Genomic DNA, 20602 nt, shown 5'->3' with positions numbered 1-20602 from the left:
CTGAGGGAGTCAGCATACAGCTTCCAGATCATGCGGCCAGCATGACTAAGCCGCTTCTCGCAAACCAGAGCAGCACACGGAAATGTCGTTTACCTTCCTACCTATTTATCTACTTGCACTTTGACATGCTTTCGAACCACTAGGTTGGCAGGAGCAGGGACCGAACAACGGGAGCTCACCCCGTCGTGGGGATTCAAACCGCTGGCCTTCTGATTGGCAAGCCCTAGGCTCAGTGGTTTAGATCACAGCGCCACCCCGTCCCTTCATTAAACTTTAGTTAAGTTTAATACATGTACGGTGCCACAAACGACTTATCACAGTTACACCTGGAAATCATTACAATGGAAATCATCTTCTAGAAGGCAGATGGCATCTTGGTCAGAAACCTCTGTTTACTTGCTTAAGAAAGCTGGAGGAGGCCATGGGCACAGCCAGGATTTATTTTAGGGGAACAGGCTTTATGTGGGGGCAGGGGCAGGGCAGAACCAAGATATCTTTGATGCAATTGGTCAGTTAGTTAAGTATTTTTATTTATTTACTTGATGGGGGGCAGCTCAATGGAGGGGGCCAACAAGATGGAGATTGTCAGTCACCAACCTGACATGTAGAGATCTCCACATGATTGCAATTTGACCATTGCCAGTTGCAAAACGTTGAGGGATCCCTGGCGCTTGAGGGGTTTTGAACACTACAAGAGCTTTGCTTTCAGTCCCTCTTCTCCTTTCCTTAGGTTCCCAAATACTGAGTCACTATTTTGTGCTCTTAGCATGTTTCTTGAAAAGTCTGAGTAGAGAATAAATAAAATACCTCTGTCCAACTTCCTAATTAATTAGAATAATACACTTTCCACCACTTCCTCACTGGCAAAAAGAGGTTTCCGGCAGAATATTTAGGCAGGGCGTTGGTCTCATTTTAAGGAACTGTATTTCAGTGATGAAGAAATGCTGTTTACTTGTCTCTACAGCAACCTGGCCAAAGTCTCCTCCCAAGGCGAGAGAGAGTGCTGTCCTTTCTGCCAAAGGGAGCTTGCTGACTAGACCTGTGACACAGAAACTGTGAGCGTCTGTGTGGGTGTGCCCACATTATCACAGGCAAGCTTAAAACCTAAGCTGCAAGCAGGGAGGGGGGATCCTACTGAAGGAAGGAGGGTGAGCAAATGGAAGGTTCAAGGGCAGGCACCCCAAGCAAAGGAATTTTAAACTTGCTCTAGAATACAGCTGAGCTCCTCAGCAACTTTTAAAAGTGAATAGAGCCAAGCTCAGTACTTTTCAGTGAGAGAGCACTTTGCAAAGCTTATACTCTTGTGGCATTTTAAAGGCTAGCATACGTTTGTTCCTTCAGCTTCTTTGGACTACATTCCACTTTAGCAGAAGTTTTATTCTGAGGTGTGGGTGGGTGGAGAATATGTACGCATGCATGCATGTACAATATGTGCAATAGGAACCTGATTAATGCTGCACACTCTGCTGGGTCTAAAGGAGAACACAGTTACAAATGTCATGGTGTTGTGTTTCATTATGTATTACATTTGCTGGAAGAGACATTCTGCTAGGAGAAAACAGAGGACATCCCTGGATGGAAAGCACTGAAGACTGCCTACATGGAGAAGTGGCTGCAGAATCTTGGCACCTGCCAAGAGGTGAAAATCAGAGAAGCAACCAGCAAGTTAATCTGCAAACCACCCACCTGGCATTAGTCCAGCAGCTTAAAAGACAGGTGTGGTTTAAAAGGGAAACAGGTCCCACTAATTTCTTCATTCCATATCCAACTAATTTGGTGATGTGTTGGTGTGAGTACAATTTGGAGTTTCACAGAAAGAAAGTGGAGTTGGGGGCAGAGATGGAAGAGTTGCCAACTTATCTTCTAGCCACCTTCAGCTGTGCCATAAACAACAGCTTGATTGGACACAAAATAGGCAGGATCAACTTTTACTAGAATTCTGAACTTTTTATGAGGGAGAATAGAAAAAAAGATAATTTATCATCTGTTTACACAAAGATGTTTTGCTAATTAAAATGGGTGGTATTCAACTCAATTTTACTCAGAGTCAGAATGAGGCCACAGAGAAACAAATGGGAGGAATCAGTATGCTCGGTGGAATCTGCAAGTTAGATGGCAGGCTGGCAAGACCCTGAACAGCAGCACTCCTGTAAGGACATGAGAGTACACTGCAACATTTTGTTGCAGATCCCATGTATCTGCACTCAAGTAAAGACAGAACAATCCCAAAAATCCTAAATTTGTTTCCAAAGGAAAGGTATATTTTAATCTCACTTGTGGATTAGCACTTGTCTAGCCATGACCAAACCCATTTGACCTCTTGGTACTTGACCTCACATTTCAATCCTTACAAAATATATCCCCAAGGTTCAAAACCTTTAACATTTTTATATGTATATATCCAAAGTAAAGTGCTGAACACAGATATTTAAATCTGTGATAGTGCTCCACCAAAATGAATCTCCAATTTTGCTAGTACAAATACAATGCTGCTCTCTGCTTCACAAGGGATCTTTGTGCTTCAATTAGGGATGAAGACAGAACCCAGTAACAACTAGATATTATATTTTCAAAAATGGGAGAACCACCATTATTTTGCCTTTGTCCCAGTCACCCTGGGTGAATCCTGCAGTCTGTCTTGTACCTAATGAGGCTAATCCAATTATATCTGCATAACTCATCCTGCATTCCACTTTAATACTGTTACAAACCACAGGCTTCAGGGGCAACAAGATCATGACCAGCTTTTTCCTTCTCCTCCCCTCCCCCCAATTCTGCTTAAGATCCAGCCTGAGGAAGAGGTCTTGAGAACTAGAAGGCCTGCTCATGGTTTGCAACATTTTCATTGGTCCTACCTAATGAAGGTGTAAGCATAGTGTATTTTATTTTTCAGCAAGCTACTTTGTTTGACAATGTTGATGCTATGCGATTCAACTATCTGAAGTGATAATAGCTACATTTACATTTTGCCTTAAGTACTTTTTAAAAAAACACTTAATACTTATTCCATCCTCATTTAAGTAAAGAGAAAGTAAACAAGCACAAAACCCAAAACAGTTCAAGGAATTATTCTTGAAATGTGTTCACCATCTCCTTTCAGGTTATTTCTTGTGTATCCTTGAGATCAGAGGACTGCTAATTCCTTTTTCAAGACACACTCACAACCCTTTTTTTGATAACAACTCCCATTTGCTACAGGGGAAAAATGCTGTGCTGTTTACAATCTGCTTGGCTTACGTTTGTGACCTTATATGCTGATCCTAAATAGCCATTTTGGAGATCTGGTTTTAAACCAACGTATTTGCAAATCCGGGTGTTTTGCTTCCTATGAGTTTGTGGAAACTGAGGAATTAACCTCTGCCTAGAGCAGTTTACCTTCTCAACCACAACTCTTTCTGAAGGAGGCACTGGCAGGCAAAGGGAGGTGGGGAGAGCTTAAGTTGGCCCTGAACCTCTACATCCAAAGGCACTGCTGACTGGAGTGCTCAGTTTTTTAAAAGCACCCGACTTAAGAGAAGGAGATCAGCGTGAGGCAGCCTTCTGGCAAGTGTATCTGGCAGGAGTGGAGCAACTCAGCCTCCCTTGCCTAAGGACTACATATCCGAGTAAGGCACAGAGTCTCTTGTGGTTTGAAGCACAGGAAATAAGCTACCCACCCTTGAGCTGACAACTAACGGAACAAGCTGCAGTGATGAAGCAAATACTCAGGAAGAGGCAAAGCCTTTTCAAACAGTTGCACAGAAGCAATGGTCTCTGCCATGCATTTACAGGAGATAAAGAAAATGAAGACAATCCAAAGACTAAAATTGGTCCTCTCACAAATAAACTAGATCCTCAGCTAGCTCTTTGCCAGGAAGTCAAAAGGTGCAAGGCGGAAATTACCTACAGGTTACTTAATGCAGGGATAAGATGCTGCTGGATTCCAACACCAATCAGACCCAGTCAACAGGGCAAATGGTCAGGGAGTAGGGGAGCTGTTGTCCAGCATCTCAAGGACACCACATTGGCTACCTCTAAATTAACACATGGAAGGAAAAACAAGCTCCAGTGACCTGGCAGCTGTATCATTATTATGGCAAAGGTAACTCTTAAGATACCCTGTTGACTTTCAAGTTGAACTGAAGTGCTTCTTAGATGGAACCTGCCAAGTTCTCCACTCGGAGAAGTGCTGCTTCTCTCTGCGCTGGCAGAGAGGGCAAGAACATAAAGCCACAGAGTGTAGTTGTTTTCTTATCAAACCTCTAGCTTTCTTCTTTAAAGAAAGACGCAGGAGTGGAAGAAACACCCATGGAATGGCGGGGGGATGGGACAGAAAATGAATACTATGTAAAATTCTTTTACCAAACCTAAGATTGCAATAAAAACATTAAATATATTATATACTAGATATAATACTCTTGCTCCCCTTGGGAGCTCCTCGTAGTCTTTACCGATCCTGCTTCTCCTTTGCCTCTCCCTCATGTTGGCGGTACAAGGGAGGAGGGCAGGGAGGATCATAAAAGGCTTAGAGCTTCTCATGCCCTCACCAGTCCACCATTATGATGATCTGGCAGAGGAAATGCATGGGAAAGAGGAAAGCAGTCAGAAGCTGTAGCAAGCCAGCCTGGGAACTGGTGGCTGCATGAAAAAATTACAAGGCCAACTGGCCACCACTTGTGACTAGCTTCCTTGTTCCCAAGCTCCCCCTCCTGCCAGGTAGTGGCAGCAGAAGCAGCAGGTCCCCAAGGTGAGTGGAGAGGAGGAAGATGACCAGTAGCAATGCATGGCAGCCTCGGGATCTTAATCGCAGGGGTTCCAGACCTGGAGGGCTGAAGATCCAGTGAAACTGGGGGCTGTTGCAGCCTGTCCACAGCTCACCTAGGCTGCCTTTCATGCTATAGTATGCAGCAGCACCTGTGTATGGTCCAGCAAATGCAGCATGATGACATTCTTATATTTTTAATATATAAGTGGAGCTCAGGGCAATGTACAGTGGTACCTTGGGTTACATACACTTCAGGTTACAGACTCCGCTAACCCAGAAATAGTACCTCAGGTTAAGAACTTTGCTTCAGGATGAGAACAGAAATCATGCTCCGGCGGCGCGGCGGCAGGAGGCCCCATTAGCTAAAGTGGTGCTTCAGGTTAAGAACAGTTTCAGGTGGAGAACGGACCTCCAGAATAAATTAAGTTCGTAACCCGAGGTACCACTGTACTACATAGTCAAGATAAAACATCTACACATCAGAATAGCATTCTGTTCCCACTTCTCAGGACCCCTGCCAGGTGCAAAGCACATCACATAAATATAAGGATGAAATCTTTAATTCAAAGTAAACTTTCGCAAGTCTCTCCCATGTGGCTTGAGAAAGCTATATTCGGAAAGCTGTCCTTCAACACCTAGGAGTAGTCTCTCTCTCACAGGAGACCCAATGAGGAGCATTCACTCTGCAGAAAGGAAGAGAAAGCTGAAGGCCATGAATCTCCACATGCCAGACTTTTTACTGCAAACTAGTATTGCTGGACACACACTCACGGCCCCTTTTCCTTTGCAAGATCCACAAACAAAACATTCATAAACTGTACAGAGAGTTCCACTTTAAAACTCCCTGGGGGAGGAGAAGGTATTTGAACAGTGACTCCTGAATGCCGCCAAGGCAAAGGCAATGGGTGTGCACCTATACAGCAATTCAATCTCTCTCTCTCTCTTACACACATACACAGTCACAAATACCTGCTGTATTATGTACATCTAGGTCCAGGGTCCTGAGACAGGGAAGGTGCATGATAAAAATTAGCATATGGCATAATGAACCTGAAATAGATACACTATTAAGAATGCTTGGTCTGCTACAAGACAAAACAGATCCTTATCGGTTGATTTTAACACCTCAAAAGCGCTGTTGGGCAAGTTTTAAGGAAATATCTAGATAAAAACCTAAGAGAAACAGGAAAGAGATTTTGTAAGGTTTGTATCAAATAGCATATGGAGTTGGTTTTGGCAAACTGTACCTAATTTGACACCATAAAATAAACATTAAGGAAAGGTTTGCATATTATTATGTTTAAATGATATTTGGTTAAACAGAAGTTACACAACAATGAAAAACATCTGTTAGATATTATGGAATATTGGAGTGAAGCTGTTTCATATTTACTGGGAATCTCCTAAGAAAGTGTTATATCAGAAATCAGTTTTGATCTTCAGAAAACAAATGGATTTACATATCCAGGATGAATCTATAATCTTAATACATCATTCAAAACCTGTCGTTTCACATGTTAATTATGTGGCTGCATGCATGTTTTCAAGCATTTATTTCACTTGGTTTGGAAGAATCTGGGGCAAGCGACAACCAAGAGGAGTCAATGGCTGTGCTGTACAAAGGCTATGTTGTACAGATATTGCTTGGAAGGCTAGGTGTTTGGTCCTAAGAGTGCTGCTTGTTTAGTAATCCAGACAAAAGAAGTAGCAAGTGCTATCCTATTACTACACTTGAATATTGGTTTTATGAGTTTTTTCAGCAGATACCTGAAATACTTCTTTTAAATTAAAAGGAAAGCTTTTATAATAGCCAAGAAAACTTTCTCAATAGCCAAAAATATTTGAACTAAAATAATTTGATGAGGGGAAAAGCTCATACCTGATGTAATGAAAATATTTTTAGGGATGTGACAACACAACCACATATACTTCCTTATAGTGTTTAAAAAAAATTAAAAAGTGAAGGTGCTGAAAACTTAATATGCAATTTTTTGCACACTAAAGGACTATGTTCTTACATAATATATGCACGCAAGCATACTAGGGAAAGTCACCCAAAAAAAGTTTAGGCAGGTTTCCCTAGAAAATGTCATTCCATGTGTGCAGTGCTTTAGTCATTTCAATTAGTAATATACTAAATGCATAATATATACAAGTTGAAACAAGCAAAGTCATCATCATAATAACATCTATGTGTATTACTAACTGAACAATGGGTTGCATCCAGTTAAATCACTATGTGCATGGGGTGGCTTCTGCAGGCACAATGAAACTTGGTTTGCTGTGCAGCCCCCACTTCCCTAAATCAGATCAGGGTGGGGAAGGAAGGCATGTTCCATTGCACCACAGAAGTCGTTCCATGTGCACAGTGGTTTGGTTTAAAACAACCCAGTTTATTATTTTTATTTTTAAACTGAAACTCCATGAAAAAATACAGTAGTACCTCTGGTTACGTAAACTTCAGGATGCGAAAGCGGCAAACCCGGAAGTATCTGACCAGGTTTCACTAGGACCGTGTATACTAGGACTGTGCGCACATGCGCAGAAGAGGTCCTTAGGTTGCGGAAACCTCAGGATCCGACTGGACCTCCGGAGTGGATCCCGTCTGCAACCGGAGGTATCACTGTACAGTAATAGGATGCTGATTTCTTGTGGGTAATGTGTAGATCATTGTAGGAGCTGGTGCACCATTGTGGATAAAAATCAGATCTTGCCTTTGCCATGAACTCACTAAGTAGCTTTTGGCAAATTATTCTCTCCCAGCCTCTCCATATGGCATATGGGAGACAATATGAACTTAGGGCACGCCGTTATTGTAAAAATTGCAGCTAGATGATAACCCATGAGAAGCACTTTGAAAATTAGAAGGGCTGAATGAATGTGTAAATGTTATTAAGAAACTGCTCGCATTTAGTTGTTGTTGTTACACTCTGGATTAACCATGTAACATTTCTGACAACATCTCAGTCATCTGTGAGCGGGGGCTGCAATATTTGTAATATATACTTATTAAACTGAACATTACTAAATTAAAAACATAAATATATATATGTGGCTGGTTTATTTAAGAAATGTTTAAGTGTGGAATACTCTCCTCAAGGAGGCTTGCCTGTCACCTTTAGGCACCAGACAAAAACACTCTTCTTCTCCCAGGCCTTTGGCTAATTAAACAATCCGTGGCCTTTTAAATTGGCGGGAGGGGCAGTGCATACCAGAAGGGACCTAGTTAAATGTTTCAAATAAAACTGGCAGAAGCATTATAGATAGAGAAGTCTCCCAAGCCATCAATGAAATATTTCCCAATGAAATTACAGCGGTACCTCTGGTTGCGAACAGGATCCGTTCCGCAGCCACATTCGCAATGTGAAAGGAACGCAACCCGCGTCTGTGCACCCGTGGGTCGCGATTCTCCACTTATGCACGTGACGTCATTTTGCGCGTCTGCGCATGCAAGAGTGGCAAAACCCGGAAGTAACCCTTTCTGCTACTTCCAGGTCGCCACGTGACACAACCTGAAAAAACGTATCATGAAGCAAACGTAACAAGAGGTATAACTGTATTGATATCTCATTCTACCAGTTTTTCTATTAAGTCTAAAGCATTTAAATAATGATCAGAGATGCTTTTGGAGCAATTTTGCTACTTGGCTCTAATTTAAACTGACAGAGATGGCAAACTTTATAGTCTACTACAGATGTCAGATGTGTGAGGTTCAAATCAGAAGCCCCTTTGATGCCAAGCAGACTATTCCTTGTGCCACCACCAGACCATACCTCTCCTGATACTTGGAAACAAATGAATCAAGAAAGCCTCTCTCATATCACAGTCTTATACTGTATGTAACATTTCCAGAAGTGTCAAAGCTGTTGGAACAACCACCTTTAAAAAGGTGTTTTGGGGAAACTGGAAATATACGCAATGTTTATTTGTTTATCAGATCTTCAAAATGCATTGGCTGCCAAAGGGCCCTCCAGAACAATGTAGGATGGTGTTCAGGGATCTGCTAGGAAAGGAGTGGAATCCATCACATTTGGGATAATGTTGTCTGATTTCCAGTGACTGCCCTCCCACACCCCAGAAGCTTCCCTTGCTCAATCCCAATTGTTCAGGAGGGGCTCCCAGTGCCCTGGAAAGACTTTTCAGGGGAAAGAAAGTTTTCCTCTCATGAACTTCCTTCCATCCACTTTACTGGAAATCAAGTCACCTAGTAACGGCTTAAATTTGCCTTCTGATTGCAGGCTTGTCTTGAAGTCATTAACCATACTTCTTGCTATGCCTATAACAGGATGCTTTGGTTAAGAGCAACTTCCTAGTTTGATTTTGCTGTTCGTGTGAAGGGGAGAGTAAAACCTGACCTGTCTTAAGTGAGGATTGGATTATATGAACATGACCATTCTGCTTATCTTGATTAACTAGTACCACTTGGTGTTTTAAAAAAAAATTAAAATGACTTAAATTATATCCAAACAATTACTACAAAATATCCAGGATTAGGGACTGGAGTACAAAGCTGTTACCTGACCATATCTTAGTTTTTGCCTATTAGGAAAAGGAGAGGCGACGGGAAAAACACATCAGAATTATGGGTTGTATTCAATTTGGTTCTACTCACAGCAGACCCACTGAAATGAATGAACCTAAGTAGCCCATGTCTATTAATGTAAATGGGTCTACTCTGAGCAGGACTAGCATTCAACACCACCCCAAAAATAGAAGCCACAGGTGCTGCAGTGCAAAATCAAGCTGTTAATATTAACAGGCCTTAAACTATCTTCTCTATATAGGTAATAGGTAAAGGACCCAATGATGGTTAAATCCAGTCAAAGGCCACTATGGGGTTGCAGCACTCATCTCGCTTTCAGGCCAAGGGAACTGGTGTTTGTTCACAGAAAGCTTTCTGGATCATGTGGCTAGCATGACTAAACCGCTTCTAGTGCAACAGAACACTGTGACGAGTGCCAAAGTGCACGGAAACACCATTTACTTTCCACCCGCACAGGTACCTCTTTATCTACTTGCACTTGTGTGCTTTCAAACTGCTAGGCTGGCAGGAGCTGGGACACAGCAACGGGTGCTCACCCCGTCACGGGTATTAAAACCGCCAACCTTCCGATCGGCAAGCTCAAGAGGCTCAGTGGTTTAGACCACAGCATCACTCGGAACCAATAACAGAAAAATGTGACAAAAGATGTAATGTCTACGTATTTAGAAAATGGCAGCAGAAGGATTCCAGACACAAGCACATACCACAAGCAACAATCCTACTTTCCAGCTTCTCCCAGCCCCCCGTAAGAAAGAAAAAAGCCAACGTGCTTGAAGCCTACCACATCACAGCATTAAGGGCATATAATAATCTGAAGACTGAATTAAACAATACTGAACTATCCAGTAGTTATCATACATGCTAACTTGGTTCAGTTGGAACCCCAAATATTTCATACTATGGTAACAAGCCTTTTGCTCATCAATTCCCCTGCCTTCTCACATGGTCCTCTTCAATTACAGTGGTACCTCGGGTTATAGACGCTTTAGGTTAAAGATGCTTCAGGTTACAGACTCTGCTAACCCAGAAATAGTACCTCAGGTTAAGAACTTTGCTTCAGGATGAGAACAGAAATTGTGCTCCGGTGGCACGGCAGCAGCAGGAGGCCCCATTAGCTAAAGTGGTGCTTCAGGTTAAGAACAGTTTCAAGTTAAGAACGGACCTCCAGAACGAATTAAGTTCTTAACCCGAGGTACCACTGTACTGTAGTTGCTGCCCTTTCAGTACAAACTGCAAGCTATTTTGTCAAAACTGGTAATTAATTGCATGTGCTCTCCAGATCAGGACTGCAAACCACAATTTGAAGATGGTTCACAATCCTGGTCTGGAGGGCAAGCATAAACCACTGTACCCACCTCAAATCCATGTGTTTTAATCAGAATATAAAACAAATTCAGCATGGCTGTGATTGGGCAGCTGCTTCTCCCTCTCCCACACCCACACCCAAATACAGGTGTTGTATGTGAGGGGGAAAGGTTCCACACTTCCAAACCTTTCTAGGCCTTTCACACTCCCTCAGTCAGGCCAACTCATTGCTGAAAGGAACCATTAGGCTGCTTTTCTACATTTCCACTTCACTGCTCCCTGCCAATTGCAGCCACTGCAGTTGCTGCCAAGTTTGTTCTCCAGCCTTCCCACCAGTCCTGCTTGATCCAGCCGGACTCCACAACTGTAGGAGCTACTGCCCAGGCTCTGAGCTCCTAGCTGGATGACAGCTTTCCCCACTCTCCATCTCCTCTGCCTTCAAACAAAGGAGACCTAAACGTGCCAGTATACTCACAATGGAGCAGCACCTCACCACAGACAACAAGCAAGAGATAATCATCCAATGCAGGGGCTCTCAGGCTTTTCCCTGAGCCACACTTGGAGAATCAAAATTTGCTTGCATCACACTGAATATATATATATATGGAATGAACAAATTCCTATGCCCCACAAATAACCCAGAGATGCATTTTAAATAAAAGGGCACATTCTACTCATGTAAAAACATGCTGATTCCAGGACCGTCCGCAGGCCGGACTAAGGCGGCGGATTGGGCCAGATCTGGCCCCTGGGCCTTACTTTGCCTGCATATGATCTATTGTGTCAAGGGAAAGGTTCATCCCTCATCAATGCTTCTCTTGCTAGTGATCCCTGGACAGCTCTCATCTCCAGATCCACCACAGTTCGTCACATCTGAAGAGACAGCTGCTGCAGGGCTAAGGAAGAGACATGTTTCCAAACACTGCAACTCAATAATTAGGAGCAGGCAATTACTGGATCAAATGTGTGGAGGAAGGAACCTCATTTGCAATCGTACCCAGGATCAACCAGCAAAAAGCCAAGTTTGATGCTCACATGCCTGTCTCACTCATAAGGTTTTGGCCTTATCATCCCAAGCAGGACGCGGGTGGCACTGTGGTCTAAACCACTGAGCCTCTTGGGCTTGCCGATTGGAAGGTCAGCAGTTTGAATCCATGCAACGGGGTGAGCTCCCGTTGCTTTGTCTCAGCTCCTGCCAATCTAGAAGTTCGAAATCACACCAGTGCAAGTAGGTAAATAGGTACTGGTGCAGCAGGAAGGTAAGAGGCATTTATGTGCGCTCTGGCTTCCGTCACTGTGTCCCGTTGCGCCAAAAGCTGTTTAGTCATGCTGGTCACATGACCCAGAAAGCTATCTGCAAACAAACGCTGGCTCCTTCAGCCTGAAAGTGGGATGAGCGCCACACCCATACTTGCCTTTCACTGGACTTAACCATTCAGGGGGCTTTTACCTTTACCTTACCTTTACCATCCCAAGCACTCCATCACTCCACAAATTATTCTCCCTAGTTCAGCTCAGATATCAGAAGTGTAAAGCACCACCACCCAACTTTATATGTGATTGAGACAGATGTGTGAATAAACAAATTTAGCTGCTTTGTCTCATCTAGTTGGGCACTCTAAAAACCCTATTAAAATAAAAGCAGAATATCCTTCCATTGTGGCTATATTAACTAACTCTGTAAAAGGAAGAATTAAGAAATCCCAGTTGCTCATTAGCCCCAGAATGTTCGATCACAGCAACTGCTGCCCCAATCATGTGCAGCTTTACTTACCTGATGTACAAGCATAGTTTTAATGCAGAGATAACACTTTCCAAGAACTGCTTAGTGAGTCTCTCAAATACTCTAAGGCAATGTAAACTGGGTTAGGGCTGGTCACTTGGAGATAGACGTCTTTGGGAGACAATTATGAGGACTGCATATACCTCCTAGCAGGCCTGTGCAGAGCTTGTCTGAGGCCCGGGACAGGAGTTTTGCTCTTGGCATGACAGGATAAGTGCAGCATGCCCTTGCTGGGGGATCCTGAGCAGCTTAGCCCTCCAAGGCCTGGGGCAAATGTACCTGGCTGTCCACGACCACCCCTTCTAGCCTCTGAAGCAAACACTCCTTTCAGAACCTTCAGGTATAAACAGGCTTTCCCTCCTTTCATTCTTAGGAGTGGCTCCAACAGAATTAAAGCACTTAGGTTTTATATTATTGCTCTTTGCTATCAATAGGGCCCCAGTGCATTCTAAACAAAGTTTCATTTAAGCCTTTCCCCTTAACAGCATGGCAACATCTCAGAAAGATAAGACAATACAGTGGAACCTCGGTTCTCAAACCACTCTGTTCCCGAATGTTTCGGCTTCTAGACGTCGACAATCCGGAAGTAAGTGTTCCAGTTTTCGAAAGTTCCTTGGAACCTGAACGTCCAAAAGGGCTTCCGATCTGCAAAAAGCCTAGCTGTCAGCCAACTGGAAGCCATGCTTCAGAATTCGAACATTTCAGAAGTCAAACGTCATTCCGGAACAGATTGCATTCAACTTCCGAGGTTCCACTGTATTTCATTTCACCAAACGCTACTAGTGATTTAGGCCCAATGTATAGACAGTCAAAAGCTTTGTTTTTGTTGACAATATCGTCCGTATTTTGAAAATATTACTGTGACTATTATTAATACTCAGTTTGCAGCAACTAGCGTAACTCACAGAAGAAATATTTTACATCTGACAAGGATGAGGGGCTCTTTTCTGCTTGCAGAGCTTTACATTTTTACTGAAGTGGCCAGTAATGAAATATGCACTTTTAATATAGAAGTCTTATCTATTTCAGTCCTCAACTGTGTGTGTGGTAGAAGTTCAACACAGAGAGGCAGAAAGATTCTTGTGCCATTTTTTCCACTTGTTGATGATCACTACAAGTATTCTGCAGCCATTGATGTCTGTTTATAATTGGCTGAAGAGATGATGCTATTCAAATGTTAAAGGATGTAATATGATAAGAAAGGTCAGTCTGTGGTAACTCCTACACTTGACCCCTTTATCTGTGTTAACCCCCAACAGCACTACGGATAAGGCATTTTCATGGTGTACAGGACATATAAATCAGGGTGGATAGAAATTGCTGATTTTTATTTTTTTTAGAAAAATCAAAAAATCAGATTTTATTTATTTAAATCAGATTCTTAAAATAAAATGCTTTTGGAGGAAAAATCTTTCTAGAGATAGTTTTCTATTTAAGTTATAGTCCAAACGCTAATTCATGAGGAAATAAGGATTTGTTTTAAGTTTTTCATGTGTGCTAAAACTCAGTCTAAGTTGGGGTTTTTTGTTAAATCGTTTAACCACACCAGTCAACAAACATGAATACATATGCTATAATGTTATTGCTTTAGTTAAATAAAAGGTTTAAATTGTTATTAAGGAAATGATTATTTTTCTCCTTCCAATAAAGTACAGTGGTACCTCGGGTTACAGACACTTCTGGTTACAGACGCTTCAGGTTACAGTCTCCGCTAACCCAGAAATAATACCTTGGGTTATGAACTTTGCTTCAGGCTAAGAACAGAAATCGCGCGGTGGCGGTGCAAGGCCCCATTAGCTAAAGTGGTCTTCAGATTAGGAACAGTTTCAGGTTAAGAACAGACCTCCAGAACGAATTAAGTTATTAACCTGAGGTACCACTGTACAGCAGAAAAATTGTCCAAATATAAACAATTAACTTCTTAAACTTCACAATAATTTCATAATTATCTGTCTATGTATTTCTAATAGTATAACCAAATCATTAATTTTTGATATAACTGTAAAAACTACTCTGAAAATTTATTATTCCAAAAATGAAACCTTCACCTGGTTGTAAATATTAAGATTATACCAGCAAGAATGAGTCTTTTTTTAAAAAAAAGAAAAGATTTAAATCAAGTCTTACTGACTAGTGATTTAAATCAAATCCAGCACACACACACACACACACACAGGGCAGGTGTGATGCAGTGAATAGTGTGGTTAGCTTTTAAGTGGAAAGGTCTGGGTTCTAATCACTACTGACCCATAAACCACATTAAGCCAGACGTTTTTTCCTCACCTAACCTACTTTATAGGGCTGTAGTGAAGGTAAACGGGGAAAAGCCCCACATAGGTCACCCTGAACTAAGAAAGAAGTGAAATTTAAATAATAATTGTAACGATGGGGAAAAAACCCAACCCCACTGTGTAGCTTTCTCCTACACATTACCAGAGAGTTCTTTCATCTTCTTCTGAGCTTAGTCTATTTTCAGATGAATGCAAGCATCAAAGCACACAACCTTCAATAGATCACCTAGTCAATTGCTCTGCCCTTAAAAATAGGAACAAGTACAATAAAGGCATTTGGGACATGCATACATTTTATCTAATCGATTTCAAAAGCATCTAGAGATAAAGTATAATTTGATGGACTGTTCCAGTGCACATCCATTAGCATCATTCTGAAGTTTTCTCTTCTTAAATGTGCGTTATCTTGAATATCCCAAGTTAATACACACAATCTGATAACTTAGTTTAATTGTTTTTAGAAATGAAAACTCTAAAGTTTACTGCTTCCGTCGTTCTCCTAATTTGTAAATATATTGCTGAAAGAGAAAAACCGGATGTAATTGTGAATTTTTACTTCCTTTCCCTCAGATATAAACTTTTGTTAAATTATCCAAGAATAGGACAAAACAGACCAAATGCAAATCAATCTGCAACTAAAAGCGCTTAAACTGTTCCTTACAGAATGGTCTCATTACACATAGGAAATAAATACTTGACATCTTTCCATGTGACTGTCAATTTTAATACATCAAGCTATCTGCACTATGTTTGTACATTTGAAACTGGAGCCTAAGCACATTAAAAAATGAGCACACATTTTATGGCTGCTCTCTATGCACATTCACAAAAGACAGCAAGAGAAGTCACCACCGGAAGTTAAAACACCCGTTAAAAAACCTATAAAAAGCTTAAACTTTAACATAAATAGTCAGGTCAATATTTATATTCCACTTTGATATTTTCATCAAATTCTTAACTGTGTCCTAACTGAGACACCTCTGCTATAAAACTACTTATAATCTAGGCAAGTGAGGAATATTATTTCTATCTTTATAAAGAAACGGGAATTCAACTTGCCAGTTTCCCGCAACGGGCTTAATATCACCTGCTGAACAGTGGCACCAAGGTCAAATCCACACCATTCATTTAAGGCTTCCCTTAAAGAATCCCGGAAACTGGTAGTTTCTCTCTCAAAGCTACATCCACAAGCTACATATCCACATCACTAGTTAACAGGTTAAAAAGCGACAATCCTAACACTTCCCTAACTACAATATCTAAAACCATGCCTGTTGCAACACAGTAATCAGAGGCTTTTTCACTGCATTAATACTGACCATATACAGGCACGACCCATTATGCATGGTGCAAGACAGGGTCTTCTCTGTGGCAGCACTCCATTTGTGGAATTCTCTTCCCATGGAAGTATGTTTGTCCTCCTTGTTGACATACCTTTCAGCCTGAACACATATCAGTTTGCTCATACTTTGGCAGGACGAAGGTTATTTGGAGTATCCAAGTTAATGTTGATTATTATTTTCTTGTCCGCTGGATTATAGAACTTACTTGGTTGATAAAGTATTTTTTGCTATGAAGTTTTTAGAAGTTAAAAGATTTTCCCTCCCTTTTTGTAATTAATTGTATTTGATTTGATTGGGACTGCTGACTACCCTGAGCCAGTATGGGAGGAAGGGTGGTATAGAAGCAAGACGAATGAACAAGAGTTCTTTCTGAACCAAGACTCCTCTCAGGAGTACAGGACATACGCAAAGGTAGTGAAGCTTTCCACACTTGACTCAAATTCCTGCCCACCTTTTGCTGCTTTGTAAAAGAAATACTGCTCTGCTGAACCCATAAATTATACTTCTAAGAATGTTTTCAACCAAACACAAGTCTGTACATGCACAAAACACTATCAAATCTTGATTTTTTTTCCCCCTGAAACACAGGGGAAGTGACAAAACTCTTCAAAAACAGACCAAATGAGAAGCTAAAACCAGTTTAGCCATACTTCTTCAAAGGAAGCAGTGAGTGATAGCTTTCTCTGACATTCTTTCACAAAGTTATACTAAATTGATCTACAACGATATACAATTTTTAAAGTGTGTCTGTTAGTTCAGCAAAAAGGGAATTACAAGTCTCCTATTTCTGCAATCAAGCCTGTGTATGTGTGTACACCTTTGCCTCAGGGCCAAACTACACTGAGGCTAGTTCAAGTTACCAGAATCTTTTTCACAACTGTAAAGGGAGAGGAGAGGAAATCAAGTTCAGGACAGCAATGTGCAGGGAGGTGTGTTTAACCCTTTTCTCTTGCTCTGCAGTCCTGAAGAACCTACCACGACAAACCAACTGGATTTATACACAGCGGAATTCCCCCCCCCCCCGAATGTTTTCTGCACAGCTTTGTGATGTCATAGGGACTACTATTCCAATTCTCTCCCTATTGGCACATTTACAGAGCAGCTTTTACTCAGAAGCAAATCCCACTGTACTCAATGGGGCTTTCACACAGATAGATGTGAGCTTGTGGCACTTGTTTGGAGTGAATCAGACAATACTGGGTTGGGGGGGATACTTGTGGCCCCCAGTTGGAGTATCAATTACTCAGCTTGGGGGGGCGGTACAAAACATGTCACTTGCGGTACAAAACAAGTACAGAACTTTGGCATCAGATTGGAGGGGGTCCTAATTTTCAGGCTTCCCATTTAATAAAGCTATAGGTGTGTGCTGCACTGCGGCCTTAAGCATCCCAGGCTCTAACAGGTAAAAGACAGTTATTAAGCAAAGAATTTGCCCTGAAACTAGAGAAACAGAAAGTTGCAAAGCTTACTGTAAATGTAGCTCATGTGGAGCCACATGACATTCAAGTCACCAAGCACAAATTCAGTCACTTGAGTCTACTTAATACTGGTTCAAAATACCTAACACCACAGACATTAGCTTACTACACCAACCAAAAACCCCAGCATCTCTCCTACTGGGGAGAATGATAGGATCCTGCCTACATTGCAATGAGACTGCTCACTTGATACCAATGACTGAGCAAAGAGCTTGAACACTTTTAGTTGAAAGTCTTTCCATTCCCCAAGTAAATTTCAAGCATGCTACTGTTGTTGGTTTTTTGGAAGAGTATTGCTCCTTGTTCTACCTTCTATCTCTTGTCATCTCACTGGCTCATCTGTTCAGATGTTATAATGGCCCTGGACACAGGACAAGCCCACCAATGAGGCAAGGTAGCCACACACCTGCCACTGCTCACCTGGCACCCGGCAGAGAAGGAGGAGACAGGGTGGGGAGGAGAGGGGCATTTATTTTCAATTTCACCTGTAGTGGCAAAAACCCAGCATTTTCCTCCTATTAGCAGCTGCTCTGAGGGCCTAAAAACACAGCCTCCTCCGAGGTCCTTTTAACTGGGGAGGGAGAGATCAGAAACCGGAGTCTCTTCTATATGGAAAAACTTGGCTCAACCCCACCATCCAAAATCAAGCCTGCCCTCTTCCTGATCCAAGCCTGATCCACACACAGAGAGAAACTAATGGCACCTGAATCTTGCTTAATGGGGTCGGTCAGGTGCCTTTCACTGTGTTCTTTTGGGTACCTGCTGAAGACCTGTTTAGAAGCAAGACTACCCAGACGTTTAAGAAAACCTGCATGAGGTGTGTGTTTTTTCCTATAGAAAAAAATCAGTCTCAGTCTATTCTTTTCTGGTTTCCAAACTTGCCGTGTGTTTTACAGTCCTGGCTTTGTAACCGTAAAGAAGCGACGCCTTTCTTATTCCTCTTGTTTCTTTGGTAGACCCCTCTTGTTTTCCCGTTAAATCCCACGCCTGCCGGCACCCGAAGGGAAGGGAGCGGGGCGAGGGGTCAGGCAGGGAGCCCGGCACGTGCGGAGGGAAGGGAGGGAGAACTTCTGCCGGGCACGGCCAGCTCCGGCCGGGCTGAGAGGGACGGATCCGGCACCCGGGGGCCGCCTAAGCCCCCCCTCTCCCCGAGGGAGACGCCGCCGGCGGGACACCTGCGCGGGAGGGAGACGGAGGCCGGGGCCGCTTCTGCCCGCCTTTCCCCGGCCAGCGCGGGACGAGGCAGAGGACGGGGCGGCGGGGGCCGCGGGCTCCGAAAGGCCGCCGGGCAGGTGCGGCCCCGGCGGCAGGTCCTTCCCCCCCCCCTCCCTCCCTCCCTCCCGGCCCCTCAGGAGACACTCACGAATTTGCGGGACTTCCCGCCGCCGCCTCCTCCTCCGGGGTCTCCTCCAGGCACGGCCGTGGCGGGGGCCTCGTCGGCGGGGACCTTGCTCTTCTTCCTCTCGCGGCCGGTCCCGCGCGAGGGTCCCCCGCCGCCGCCGCCACTGCCGCCCTCCATGGCCGGGCGCGAAGTCCGCCCCTCGCAGGACGGGGGCAGCTCGGCTCTCCTCTCCCGGCGCAGACAGTCAGTCAGTCAGCCAAGGAGCGAGCGAGCGAGCGAGCGGCAGAGCGAGGCGGGCGGGCGGCTCCTGACAGCAACGGCGCTCGACGCCCACCCGACGGGACCTCTCAACGGCCCGGAAGCCGCGCCTGCCGAGCTCCGCCTCAGCCGGGCTCCGCCCTCCGTCACAGTGGCTGCTCCGCCCGCCGCCCCGCCTCCCAGGAAACAGGGCCCCGCCCACCGCCGCGGCGACGTCGCACGTGAGGCGCAGCCACGCCCCCTCGGCTCCCTCGCCCGCAGCAGCGGGAGAAAGCAGGGAAGCGCAGAGATAGGAAAATGGGGTAGAGGGGGGCATGGGAGCTCGGAGAAACAACTTCCAAGATCCTTTCGGCCCTATCTTTCTCTCTCCTCGCCTGCCAGTCGTTCTCTGCGACTTGCAGAAAGAGAAAGTGGCAGCAAAGGTACCAAGGGTGGGGAAGGAAATGTGGCTCTTAAAAATTATTACTATTATTGTTAAATTTGTATACCGCCCTTCATCCAAAGATCACAGGGCAGCTTGCAGTATACTGTAAACACGCACACACATATATAGCATAACAAAAACAAAAATCAAACTCCCCTGCCGGCACATTATTATAAAACAAAGAACTTTATTTGAACAAGCTTTCTTTCAGCTCCTAACACTCTCTCTGAACAACATTGTCTACTGTCGGAAAAAGGTAAAAGTGTTGTTGCAGATGGGGGGGGAGGGGTTAGGCTGAGATTAATTTATTTCCAGTCAAATATCTCCCATATACGAGACACTCTACAAGTTGCAGCAAAAGTCAAAATTGTTCCCACAAAACTCCTTGCCGAGTTGCACGCAGAATCCTGCGGACTCTGTCAGGGCATGTAGAAGGGTTGCCATGTGTCCTCTTTTTCCAGGACACGCCCTCTTTTTCAGGAGTAAAATTTGAGAGAAAATGCATTTATTTGCTATCAATGGCCGTCATAGTGTCCTCTTTTTTTGCTCTTCAAAATATGGCAACCCTATCAGACATGCCCTTTCAAATGTTTTAAAACTTTTTTTCCCACTCAAACTAAGATCTGAGTTAAGAGTAGGGGTTGGGAGCCGTTGCTGCTCATTCAAAGCTGCGCTATTGTATTGGGTTTTGGTTTTTTCCAGTCACCGTTTAAAGCATTTCCAAAACCAGCCCTAAAATTGGGCATTTCGCCTTATCCTATTTTATAATAGATGCAGTTTTCCGCCTTCACAATGTAAAAACAGAATTTCTCCCATCAAAAACGAAATGTGTGTCTCATTGAAGCCTATGGTGCCTCTACACTTTCTATCTCTAAGGTGGACATTTTTGGTAATAAGGCAGAACTTCCGCTGATCTCCCTTCCGAAGCCACAGAGATAAGGAAAGGAAAGCGAGGCATTGCAGAAAGAGATTTCCGGGTCTCGAGAGGAAAAACCCATTTTAAAACATCCCCAGGGGCCGAGGAAGCCGCTGCCTGTAAAATTCAATAGAGAAAGCGGGTGGGGAGGGGAGTGTAGTGACACACTGAGCTA

At 43.5% G+C, this 20602-nt stretch overlaps 1 protein-coding gene across 2 annotated transcripts in view; it reads right to left on the bottom strand.

The window, feature by feature from the left end:
• The window catches only part of DIAPH1 (diaphanous related formin 1), a 78028-nt gene extending 59002 nt beyond the window's left edge, over positions 1-19026 (bottom strand). For both annotated transcript variants that reach the window (XM_081917726.1, XM_081917725.1), the window contains exon 1: positions 18851-19026. In XM_081917726.1, coding sequence (XP_081773852.1) covers positions 18851-19006 — 156 coding nt within the window. In that variant the 5' untranslated portion in view covers positions 19007-19026. The remainder of the gene's footprint in view (positions 1-18850) is intronic.
• Between the last annotated feature and the right edge of the window lie 1576 nt (positions 19027-20602).

The sequence above is a fragment of the Podarcis melisellensis genome, assembly GCF_964234715.1.
Source record: "Podarcis melisellensis genome assembly, chromosome: 7".
Classification (NCBI taxonomy): domain Eukaryota; kingdom Metazoa; phylum Chordata; class Lepidosauria; order Squamata; family Lacertidae; genus Podarcis; species Podarcis melisellensis.
This window is presented reverse-complemented; position numbering and strand designations above follow the sequence as displayed.